This window comes from Simochromis diagramma, unplaced genomic scaffold (assembly GCF_900408965.1).
Source record: "Simochromis diagramma unplaced genomic scaffold, fSimDia1.1 OVJJ01000304.1, whole genome shotgun sequence".
NCBI classification, from domain to species: domain Eukaryota; kingdom Metazoa; phylum Chordata; class Actinopteri; order Cichliformes; family Cichlidae; genus Simochromis; species Simochromis diagramma.
The window spans coordinates 5,973,649-5,986,648 of NW_024387030.1; the positions used below are offsets into that span (position 1 = coordinate 5,973,649).

The window sequence follows — 13,000 nt, forward strand, 5'->3', positions numbered from 1 at the left end:
ATGGAAACTTTTAAAACATGAATTCTAAGAACTGAGTTTATTATACGGTGCACCCGAAACATAACCAAACAACAAAGTTTGAATGAACTGCCACGCATAATTTTAGCATTTTGGGAATAATACTGCTGTATTTCAAGAGTGGGACCATATCTCATACACTCCCCTTTCAGTCCCATGGTTTATATATGCCTCCCTGCACTCCAGGCAGTTTATTATCGCCTTCTCCTTTCTCATTTCCCACACTTCTCATTAGTACTGTGGATCTGCTCAGCCCAGGAGCTGCTGCCAGTCCTCATTAATGCCTTCTTCAGGCTATATGGATATATGCTTATCTTTCAATAAATGTCGCCTAGCCTAACTCAGGATGTGGTCCCTTCTAGTGAAAAAGAGTTTTAGATGCAGGTTGGACATACCTATACATATGTCACAGTTTGTAGGTGGTGATGTCTCGAGTACACTTAACATATTATTTGATAAAAGTAAATTCAATTGCATCATTGCTAATAAAAATTGTGCTTTTTGAGAACACATGCTTTTCATGTTTTTTTTTATCCAGGTATTCTTTGCATCCGTGCGCTCAGGAGGTAGCAGCCAAGTTTTCTTCATGACGCTCAACAGAAACTCTATGATGAACTGGTGATGTCTCCCCTTACTCACTCTGCCTCACTCTCCCACTGGTGGCAGCCGACCTTGACCCACCACACATCTCACAAGTGAACCCGACTCACCGAGATGCCACAAATGAACTGTTGCAACACTGGAGAGGCTAACAAAGTGTAGAGAGAGAGAAAAAGAAGTTATTTTAGTGGAAAAAATAATAATTCTAAATAAAGACAGAAGTTATTCTAGATTAAACCGGGTCATTCAGAAGCCATCCAGCTGACTGGCAAACTGGTGCCACCGACTTTCCAAACAATCTCTTCTTCCCTGTTTCTCTGCAACTCTTCTTTTTATGTAGCTCAATTTTTCTCTTTATTCCCTCAAAACTGACCAGTGCATCCAAGTGTTTGACAAATGTAGAAATACACTTTTGACCTTTCTTAACCCCCCTCCCTTCACTCCTGTCCATCTTGGTAGCGCAAACTCATTTTCAGTCCTTTGAGACCCATATTCATCAATTTCTTTACTTCCTACCCACTGTGTGTGGAATACTACTACACCTCAGAGATTGGAGAAGCAATATATGAATACAATTTAATCTAAATTTAAATATACTTCTAATAGAACGGTGCAGGGAGAGCAGCTGAGAGATGACAAATCCTCTTTGAATGTCAGCGATGAAAGCAGACAGCCTGATTGATTTTCTTTCTCCTTTGACACTCCCTTCCTCCTCCACTTCCTCCCCTCACTATCTTTTGGTTTCTGAGAAAACCGAGTTGTGATTTAACGTTCGATCGCACGCCACCGATAGAGATGCGGTGAGACATTCTGCCGTCAGGTGGGTCTTAACAGTATGCAAAGATGATATCTGTGTCCCTTTAAAATGAAAATCACTGGTCCATCCTGTCCTCTTCCCTTCTTTGTTTTCCTTTCATTCCTCACCTCACCCCTTTCCGCCAACATCGTGATGATGATCTCTTCACTTTTACGTCTTTAAACTCTGAAGGTGCTGCATCAGATATACTGTAATATTAAACGAGCAATGGGAGTGGTTTTTTTTGTTTCGTTTTGTTTATTTCTGTTCTTTTATTTTTCTGTGGAACAGTTTTGAGTCAGACAGTCTTTGAAGTTTGATGAAATGTACAGCACATCTGTGTCTCTGAAATCAGGAGTGTATTTTAGTGTGTACGTATGCGTGCGTGTGAATTTGTGTATCTCAATCAAAGTTGGACATTGAAATCAATGTCCGGCGAGAATAAAGTAATTCATGTCTTTGTGTGTAAACTTACCTTAATCTGATCAAAGCAACACTGAGTGTGTTTACATGCAGATTTATAATTTTATCTTCGTAGTATGAAGTTTATGAGTTGGTGTCTGAACACCATACGTTTAAAATAGGCAATATTAATGGCTGATTTTGGGGTGGGAGGGGGGTGTTTTGTGTGTTTCCATGAACACAGTAGTGTCTTGGCTGTTCACTCTTACAGCCGCTTAGCTGCAGAAATATGACAATGCATATAAAGAGCTCATAGCCTCAACAGGATATGAGCTACTATCCCAAATACTGTGTGCATGTGAAAGCACTCGTTGTTAACAACTGTGGGGTCGTCTTGAATCATGCTCCTCCTTGGTTGGTTCTTCTGATTTTTGGCTCCTAACTGTTTGTACATTAAGTTTTGCATGATGTAAGCAAAACTTAATCAGAGGCCAAAAGATTACTGCTTTTTTTTTTGGCCGATATGGTTACATTACAGGTTTGTTTTTGGTTGTTCTTTTTTTAATCTCTGTGAAGGTTATTATCTAACGTAACTCACTGGCGATGTTATTTTTCTCCACTTATGGAGATGTACATTAACAAATTTAAGAGTTTGATTATTCTTTGAAAGGAGCAACTAATTATGACGAAACTTTGCCATATATGTCCAAATACTTTGCACAGCTCAATCATCAAAATTATGAAATTGATTTTACTTGTCAAAATTGAGGCGATTTTGGCTTTACATTAAAACCGTCATCAACCCACCACCTGGAGACAAGCTTCGGGAAGCTCATGTAGAACTCAGTTACTGTAACTATGAAAATATGAAGACTTTGCATGAGCAGTAAATTAAAACCACTAAAGACCTAAAACTCACACCTTTAACAGAAATGCAACCAGCTGGCACACCTGCCACATATAATAGTCCTGGTGATGGTTTCAATTTAAAGTCAGAGCTTAAAAAGATGGACTCCTGTTTTGTAATAACTTTGCTCTTAGATTTCTCAGTAAATTGATTCTCTGGTTCACAAAAAATGGACATGTTTCTCAAAGTAATGATCCTCTGATTGAAGTTCTTATTTTCTGTTAAATTGTTGAATGTTTTCTGTTGTATTTTCAAGGATTTTTTACACATCCATATACAGTAGTAGCTGTTACTGTGCACCTTTAACTTAGGGTTACCGATCTCTGTTAGGGGGAGCAGGCTCTAACATTATAGCAATAAAGAGCTTAGCTGCAGAAACCACTGTCTTCCATGTGTGTGTATGTGTGCACACATGCATTTCTGTGTCTGATTAATGATCATGTGGGAATGGGGCATTATTGAGGTGTTTGTTAATCATTTAATTCGCTCCCCTCATTGGAAAATGCTGACTGTCATTACACTGAGGTTTCTCCTTTCAAAGACGAAACCACTTTATTCTTTATTCAATTTAATCCTTGTTTTCTTTATTTTAAAAGAGCATTACTAATGTCCTGTTTTGGGATTTATTTGTTTTGTAAAAGAGATGCTGTAAGAGAGAAATAAATGAAACTAGCATTACTCTTCTCGAGTTGTGTGCTTTCTAAACATGTTTATGAGAGAGTCAGTTGTTTTTTGCAAGTTTGCACATTCGTATCACGTCTGATCCTCAGACTTTGTCCAGTCCAGCACTCAAGTATATCATTAACAGCAAATGTGTGTGTGTGTGTGTGTGTGTAAGAGTGAGAGGAAGAGAAAGATAATGTCATTGCTCCTATCAAGAAAAGCATTTTTTTTAGCAACAGTATGCTAACTTTGGATTCCATATTTAATTGCAATATAAACGTCATGTTTCATAATAATCAAGTGGAAGCACCACACAGAAGATCTTTAGATCAGAACTTTTCAACGTAAATTCTTCGTTGTCTCATTATACTTGCCATAAATATGATATACTATAGTAGTATGTATGTTTGTGCATTGAAATCAGGAATATTATTGCTTCATTTATTTGTAAAAGGTCTTCCTGGGATGTGTGTGCATCTATGTGCATGTGCCATGTGTGTGTTTGTCTTTAGTCAGTGGACACAGTGTAATCAGGCATGCTGCTTGATCATTGCTAAACTCCTGACACTTTGGACCCAGCATGGAGACGGGAAAGGTAAGCGTATTTGGACATGTACATTCTTTACATTCTTTGCGCTTTATAAATGGCTACATATCTATCTCCTTATACTGGTTCGTGTTTGAAAGCAGGTGTCGTTGGCGTAAAGATGCTTAAAGCTTAGAGACTGTTAAACGAGAGGACACTGGCTTTTAATCATCAGGGCGTCCTGCTTGCATTATTACCTTGCTTAAGACACTCTCGTGATTAAAATTATGTGTCTGCTTCAAAGAGACCTTAAACTTGTTTAATTACTTTTGTGTGAAAGCATTTATTTACAGAAATGGTGAATAAAGGAGTAACTCTTTGAGCCACCCCTCATTTCTTTACATTTTGCCTCTATTGTGTGCCTTTCTCTTTTTTTGTATGTCCTCCTCTTGTTTGTATATATTTCTCCTGTTTGGTGTTTATTCCTGCTACCTGGATACCTAAGGAGCTAGACCTTACATGACAGTATTCATGTTTTTATTTATTTTGTTATTCACTATTCATGTGGGTGTAGCATTTTCACTCATCCAAGTGACTTCTTCAGTCTCAGCTGACTGCAAGTTTCCCAACCTTGTACATTTGCATAATGACTGAAACTAGCACTGTTAATGTACAATGGGTCATAAAGTCAGTTATCAATGATCAGTATTATATAAATTGTAATGGGATCAAAGGGTATCAATATCTGTCTGTCATTTTAAAGAAGAAGGACTCCACTGCTGCATTCATCCCAGACTGGAGGTTATCTGAAGTTTGGAGATGTCCTGCCTACTTGAGAGAGCCATTTGGGTGTCATGGAGCAATGTAGCAGTAACAGCCTACGCAGGTAGAGCGAATAATGCTCTACCTGTTGATCTGACTGTCTAACGCTCAGCTGGAAAATGTACTTGAAAAAAAAATGTTACCTTTCCTCCCCCAAAAAGTTAGGAAAGCAGCAATTGTTTACTCCTTCTGTCCCATGCCAGCATGCCCTGAGCTTAGTATTAGGCAAATGTTTGCACTATAACTGTCTATACTGTGTTCAGCTTTTGTTGTTTCTAGTTGCTTCTGTTCCCCGTTCATCCCCTGTACTGTAGAGAATGCTTGGTTCTCATTGTCAGTAATAAGTCAGACTCATTGAGTCTGTTCTTAATATTTATGGACACAATCTCTTGGCACAGCCAAGAGGTAGAGGGGGTCAGATTTCATGGACTCTGGAAATCAGCTCTGCTTTTTCCAGATTAGTTGGTTCTCTTACTGTTTTGTGTAGTATATAATGAGAATATTAAACGGATATTTCAAAGTCATATGGGATGCAGGTTTTTGGGGCCCTCTTCTTTGGAACCAGCTCCCAGTTTGTTTATGGGAGACAGACATTTACTTGTAAGATTAGGCATAAAACTTTCTTTTTTGATAAAAGATATAGATTAGGTGACCATGAATACTCCCTTAGTTATGCTGCAAAAAGCCTGAGCTGCTGGGGCCTGAATGTTTCTCATTCGCTCCCCTTTTTTAATCATTGGGTGTTCATACACCACTCTGTCTGAGATTAGTAATTATTATTCTCTGGGTCTCTTTCACAATGTGTCTTTTGTGCTGCCTTCCTCCCCTCACCCTTGGCCAGTCGTGGCAGATGACTGCCCCTTCCTAAGTCTGGTTCTGCCAGAGTTTTCTTCCTTTTAAATTTGAATTTTCCATTCCCACTGTTGCCATCTTTTTCACAGGAGGTCATTTGTTTTTGAGATTTTCTCTGCTACTGTACACTCTTTACCTTACAATGCAAAGGGCCTTGAAGTGTCTGCTGTTGTGATGTGCTATACACATCAATCTGAATTGAACTTGAACTTGAACATTCAGGAAGTTACATCCAGCTTGTGTTAGAGCAGTTTGGACCTGAATGTGAAGTGACTGGCAGGAAATGGGAATTAGCACCTCCAAGTGCAAAGCCATGGTTCTTGGTTAATGGTAGACTGCCCACTTTGGGTCAGAGAGGAGTTCCTGCCCCAAATTGAGTAGTTTAAGGATCTCTGAGTCTTGTTCACAAGTGAGGGGAGAATGGAGCAGGAGTTCGACAGAGAGCTGAGTTAAAGGAGCTGAGCTTAAAAGCAAATCTCAAGCTTTATAGGTTGATCTAGGGTCCTACTCCCACCTGTGGCCATGAGCTGTGGCCAGTGACCAACAAAATAAGATTGTGGATACAAGCAGCAGGAATGAGTTTTCTCTTCTCTGAAGGGTGTCTTTGCTTAGCCTTAGCCATAGGGTGTCGAGCTTGGTTATATGGGAGAGGCTCAGAGTAGAGTTGCTATTCCTCTTCACTGAAAGGCGGCCGCTGAGGTGGCATTGGCATCAGACCAGGATGCCTCCCAAATGCGTCTTTTTTGGGTATGACCTACAAGCTCAGGACATGCTGGAGAGATTATATATTTTGGCTGACTGAGATTGCAGTGAATCTCTGTAAAGACTGCTATGTAACCAATGTAAGTGGCCAGTGCTCTCACTGGCATTCATGCTTATCTGTGTATTAATTGACCTGTGGTTGTGTCTTGGTGCCAGCCACAATAAAACAAAAATATAAAAGGGTGGGGCATTTTCCCTCCTGGGTCCCCACTTGTCCCCCACCCCCTTCTTCTCGAATCCATTCCAGTAGTTTCTGCAATCTCCTTCAGCAATTTCCTGACATCAGGGAATTTATATCTTGATAGTTACTCCTGTTGAGATGTCAGTGTGACATGTAATTACATCTCCGGGGAGGTCCACCACAGCTTATGACATGGGTTATATAAGGGTGGTCATACCAAATATTCACTTTCAAGTTTATTGGAGTTGTATAAACTTTATTTTTGCTTTATAGATTGCATTTCCATGTATATTTGCATGTTTCAATAACTGGCTATTATTGGGTTAGCCATAGTGTTGTATAAAGAACTGAGAGGTGGCTCAAGACCTTCGCACAGCACTGTATTTTTATTTCTACTGTGAAATAACACTGAGTTTATTATAAATAAAGCACCTTGTGTTTGTTCATCTATTAATTTCTGTGGATTCATCATTACTGTTCACTTCTGCAGCAGCTAACAGGCACTCTAGCTCTGGCTGTGTTCACAGCCACTCTGGGATCCCTACAGTTTGGATACAGTCTTGGAGTCATCAACGCACCCCAAAAGGTAGACTACTTCACCCTTACTAAGCTACCCAAATGTCTCTGCCAGCCAGGGTGAGCAGGAGGGATGTAAAATTCTGAAGCAATTTGGTGCTTTTTGATTACATTGTTAGGTAAGGTAAGCTTTATATTTAGCACTAGACTGGATGACTGGGAAGTAGAGATTGACTGATATAGGATTTTTAAATAGTGAAATGACAGTGAAGTTTGAAAATAATCTTATTGTCCATTGTTGCAAGTTTACATTATGTCCAATTTAATCATGGACTGTAAGAGATGATAAAAATGACCTTCTGATTACTATAGCACACATATACACACTTGGGAAGATCCTCTACACGCTCAGTACATTTAACTTTCAGTGTAGTGTTAGTGCTTGAGTGGGCGTATTTGAAACCGAATAATAATCTTTTCCTAAATCTAACTGAATAGTTTTAGCAGGTAAAACATCACCGAATAGTGAACCAGAATCTGCCAGGTTCCACTACCACCTCACTACAGAAGATTTGAAATTTACAAACTTTTATATATATCAGTATATCATCAATATTGCAACTTTGTAATGAACATCAAAAAGTTAAGAAAATGATTAAATGAATGAAGAAAAAATTAACTAATGTACTGTCTGTGCTTTGATGAAACTTCTTTGTACACTGTTATGAAATGTGGTGAAAATCAAAATCTGTCTATACATTTGTATAAACTGTGTATACTGAGGGATGTTCATGGTGGATTTTCTCCCTATAGGACTTCACGTTTGGATGCAACATATTTGTATTTATTTGTGCAAGCAAATTTTGAGTCAAGTCTATCTCTATGTTTGCAGCCATCCTTGTACTGTTTCATAACATGTCTGTGTCTGTATTGTAGATCATTGAAAAGAGTTATGGCCAGTCCTTGGGTGTGTGGACAGAAAGGGCTGCTGGTTCATCAGAAAACATCACAGAAGAAGACCCAGGTCACCACCCTTCTGTGATCATGTATTGGTCATTGTCAGTGGCAATCTTCTCCATCGGTGGCATGGTATCCTCCTTCTTGGTTGGATTTGTGGGTGATCTGAAAGGGAGGTAAGAAAAGAAAAATGAATTAAAATGGCCCAAGTGAAACAAATTTGGTTAAAAAACTAAAAGAGTAGTATGGAGAGTGATTAGACTAACGACAGGAGTGATGCAGCAAGTTTAGGGAGGAACATTTTTTGTATTAAACTGTCAGTTTACTTTCTCTTGTTTTGCAGGGTAAAAGGGATGTTAATGGTCAATGTTCTGGCTGTAGCAGCTGGACTGCTGATGGGGCTTTGTAAGATGTGGAAGCCACACATCATGGTCATCTCAGGCCGCGCTGTTATGGGTTTCTATTGTGGTACATTAACGAACATCTTACAGTCTTCAATCAACACTCACATAATGAAATCACAGTGTTTAAGGGTTTTATGTAAACACTGCACTGGGATTTCTGAATGAAAAAGAGTTCCTAAATTGCATATGGACATTAAACAACAGTCTTGTTATACTGTCGTATCTGTAACTGCAAATGTATTAATTTAAATGGTTTCACTTATAATGCATATTTAAGGTCTGGCATCTGGGCTAGTCCCTATGTACATTGGGGAGATTGCACCAAAAGCTTACAGAGGGGCTCTGGGAGCATTACACCAGCTCGCTGTTGTAATTGGCATTCTAATCAGCCAGGTGAGCTACAGTCATCCACGCACATGTACATGCACATCATCTTTGCTCAAGAGCACATGGAGGATATAATCTGAAATGTATATGTTGATGCAGGTAATAGGTTTGGATTTTGTGCTTGGTAATGATAAAATGTGGCCCCTGTTGCTTGGTCTGTCTGGAGCTCCAGCAATATTACAATCCCTTCTGCTGCCTCTTTGTCCTGAGAGTCCACGATACCTTTACATCCTATTGGGCAAGGAGCAAGAGGCTCGACAAAGTAAGTACAGAAACATACTCTTCATCGTGGAACTTTCAAATGTATATTTTGGCAGTACGCTTGGGTAAATTATTGCACATGAGAGGTATTAGACACACTGTTGGCAGCTGGTTTGTTTAGCTTAGAACAAAGAGTAAAAATAGAGGATAACAAAAACAAAAAGACCAAAAAACAGGACACCGGGGAAGTGTTTTTATTATTTTTGGAGACCTTGATAGGCACTCCCGGCAACTCCTGGCAATATGGCGAATAACTGAATTTCCAAGATTCATAAATAGCTTTTACTTTTCTCTGGCAATACTTTTTGGCACATTTACTGATTCTTTTATAGTGCTTTTCTGCTCTCCAGGAACACTCAAACAATTAACGCCAGCATTTTGCCTCCCATAATAAAGCCATTTTTAAAAGCATGTTTTTAACTGTACAGGACATTTTAAATTATAGTCCTACAACAGTTATTTAAGTAAGGAATTGGAAAATTTTATGATTTGTTTCAGGTCTGTGTCGTCTAAAGGGGCCGTATGATCCAACTATGGATCTGGAAGAGATGAGAAGGGAAAAAGAAGAGGCAAAGAAAGAGGCCAGAGTCTCTATCTTTTCTTTGGTAGGTGTCTGTGCAGTTTTATTGTTTATACACCGTTTACCATTCATTTTCACAAAATGTCAATATTTCAGCAGCACCTCAAAAGAAAAGTTCAGGTTTTATGGCTTTAAAACAGTTATTTTTGTATTTCAAATAGCCTGAGCCACTAGAAATAATATTGCAACCAGAATATTTCTGAGTGTATAATACAGCATTCTGGTATTTCCACTGAATTCCCCAAAGATAGGGAGAAAAAAACCACCATTCACACAAATTTATCAAAATTAAAGTTTGTTTTTTTTAAACAATATTTCACTTTTGTCTGTTCTCTCCCAGATCTGCTCTTCTGTATACAGAAAACAGCTGGTTGTTGCCCTCATGATGCACCTCTCCCAGCAGTTGTCTGGCATCAATGCTGTGAGTGGAAAAAGCAGTTTTAACTCTGTCTGAGTTAATTGACTACAGACCTGTGACTTTTCCTGAGTATGCAACCACTCAGAGTGTCAAGAAAACCTTTGCTTGTTTTCTCTTTAAGATCTTTTACTACTCTACGGCTATCTTCTCTCGAGCTGGTGTCAGTCATCCAGTTTATGCCACTATAGGAGTCGGGGTCATCAACATGATCTTCACTATGGTGTCTGTGAGTAGCAATATGAATACAAAACACACATAAACTTGCAAAAAATGTAAAACAGGAACCATGTACTGGCATAGTATTGTTTCTTCAATCTACACACTGTTACATACATGTAAACACACACACACATTTATATGTATATATGTGTTCCAGGTGGCACTGGTGGACAGGGCTGGCAGACGCACCCTAACTCTGGTTGGTCTTGGGGGAATGTGTTGCTGTGCTGTTGCCATGACAGTGGGCCTCAAATTGCAGGTTTGTCACTTCAGATTCACACCTTCAGTCTTTTAGCAATGCTTTGATCATATTATGTAGTGCAGAAAAGTTACATCACTGTTGATATCTTGATCAACTTGTTTATCAGTCTGTATTTTAAAAGTAAAGCAAACAAAAAGACTGTATAAAACAGGCAACTGCATAATTACATTTAAAGATAATTATAGAATATTATTATGTGTTAAGTTCAGATGTCATTTTGAGTCGGGAATAAAGCCAGAAAAAATAGCTGGACGGTTGGGTTCTGCAGAGAGAGAGCTCCTACATTTCTTGTGCATACTCAGTGAGACACACCTGTGAACAGAAAGTAACAAAAAGTGCTCAAACCGCATTTTTTCCTTTTTAATGTCCATAAATTTGAATAAAACTGTTTTTCTTGATTGATGTGCTCTTTCCTCCAGAATGAATATTCGTGGATGAGCTACGTCAGCATGTCAGCTATCTTCCTCTTTGTAAGTTTCTTTGAGATCGGGCCTGGTCCCATTCCGTGGTTCATAGTGGCTGAACTGTTCAGCCAGGGACCTCGACCTGCTGCTATTGCTCTAGCTGGCTGCTGTAACTGGACCTGCAACTTCATCATAGGCATGACCTTTCAGTATATACAGGTGAGGGGGAAAAGACACACATAGGCAATGTAAACTTGTGCTTCTCGTGAACCCATATAGGTTGACATATCTCAGCTTCACTAATAATTCCTGATTTGTGTTTTTAATATTTCTCATCAGGATTGGTTGGGTTCTTACGTGTTCATCCTGTTTGCCGTGCTGCTTCTTGGCTTCGTACTATTTATTTATTTTCGGGTGCCGGAAACCAAGGGCAAAACTTTTGAAGAGATTGCTGCTATCTTCCACAAGGGACGTCGGATCCCTACAGATAATAGTGAACTGCAAGAGCTTAAATCATCCACAAATGCCTAAAACAAAAGCTGTTTGCTTTTGAAGTCTTATTCTATGATATACAAGTGTATGTTTGATATTATTTCATAGATGCTCGTTTATCACACACTTATCAATTTAGCGTTATAACGACCACCTGCTTTGTTAAAGAGAAATGTTTTAAGGCTTGTGAACTACACAAAAACCAACGCTGAAATGTTGGAAAGTGTCAAGGTTTACATTTTATCAAAATATGAGGGAAACTTTCAAAGAAGCTACAATCATTTTACACCGACAACAAATCACATGACATGACTGACTCTACATAAAATTACAACCCAACTCTGCAGTTCACCTCAGCTCTACGAAACTTAGTTTATATGTGTAGCATCGTTAGTTTCCAGGATACTTACTACTGTTTTGGTTCTCTTTTATCATCCTCATAGTGATATTTAGAGCCACTGCACATTATTATTTTTAAGTATATAAACTAAATGTAAGCTACCTACTCAAGACCAAAACTGAATAGAGACCGGCTTATGAATACTGACATATTTAGGAGCTAAAGAGATATCGGCATATGAACAAGGGGAGAGCAAAAAATGGAGCAAAAAGGAGAATGAATATTGGATTTGAATTCATCCTTGGTTTCAAATTAATAATAATTTTGCTCTTTGTGCTAGTGTGTAAAATACTCAGCTTATCAGCTTTCATCTTCTGCCCCCAAGTGGTTATAAAAAATAGTGCTGGCTATTGGCATTAAAGCATGAAAAAACTTAAAACTGTGCAATTAATGAATGAGCTAATGAAACAGCACTGAAGTTAAAACTTGAAACACAAGAGACAACAAACTATTAAAGTGTATGACTATGCTGTATGAATGTTTAGCTGCCACCACCGGATATTATTGACTTACAGGAGCATGTCAGTATTTTCTGTGTATTCAGAAACTATTACTCTTATTATGTCTATTGTTACTGGTTGTTTAATATGTCACTTTTAATCTGCAGAATAACGTATGTATATCCATGTATGTGTCTTACACAAATGGAGTTATCCAGTGATTATATTAATAGTGAGTGCAAGCCTTTGTTTACTTTGTAAAACTGATCAGTGCTTTGAAAGCTAATCATGGTGTAGTCCCTGTTGTGATGTTAAATTACGTGAATTTGAAAGAACATTGATTTATACTCAGTTTAGATTGAAGTGACGTATTAGATGTGATTTTAAAGACTGATAAAGATTTATATTATAATTATTATTATTAATTTCTGCATCATCTTACAAAGTGCACCTGTAAAAAAGAAAAAAAAAGAAAAACGGAAAAATGGAGGAACTTTGTGTGTTTACAGTATGTAGCAACACACAAAAAAGACCATTCACTTTGGAAATTCCATGCAAAGAGTCAAGGAGTTCAGAGAACAGATGGTTGGAGATGGGTGTTTAACTGATAATAGAAGAAATTTACTTTGCTTTCAGACACATCTGCTTACCCTGAAACACAATCTGTTTTACGCAGCCCCCAGCAACACCCAGGGAATAATTCAAGACCAATTTGCAGTTGTCAGTGTCAT

At 38.5% G+C, this 13,000-nt stretch overlaps 2 protein-coding genes across 15 annotated transcripts in view; both read left to right on the forward strand.

Annotated features, from left to right (window-relative positions):
- Positions 1-3,401, forward strand: part of tnika (TRAF2 and NCK interacting kinase a) — a 55,269-nt gene extending 51,868 nt beyond the window's left edge. For all 14 annotated transcript variants that reach the window (XM_040042912.1, XM_040042913.1, XM_040042914.1 and 11 more), the window contains one exon: positions 557-3,401. In XM_040042912.1, coding sequence (XP_039898846.1) covers positions 557-640 — 84 coding nt within the window. In that variant the 3' untranslated portion in view covers positions 641-3,401. The remainder of the gene's footprint in view (positions 1-556) is intronic.
- A 451-nt stretch (positions 3,402-3,852) lies between these two features.
- Positions 3,853-12,730, forward strand: slc2a2 (solute carrier family 2 member 2). The gene is made up of 12 exons (XM_040042928.1): positions 3,853-3,981; positions 7,020-7,115; positions 7,982-8,178; positions 8,346-8,470; positions 8,684-8,799; positions 8,893-9,055; positions 9,553-9,659; positions 9,975-10,055; positions 10,174-10,278; positions 10,429-10,530; positions 10,953-11,156; positions 11,277-12,730. The coding sequence occupies exons 1-12, from the start codon at positions 3,967-3,969 to the stop codon at positions 11,466-11,468; spliced, it is 1,503 nt and encodes a 500-aa protein (XP_039898862.1). The 5' UTR covers positions 3,853-3,966; the 3' UTR covers positions 11,469-12,730.
- Positions 12,731-13,000: the final 270 nt, after the last annotated feature.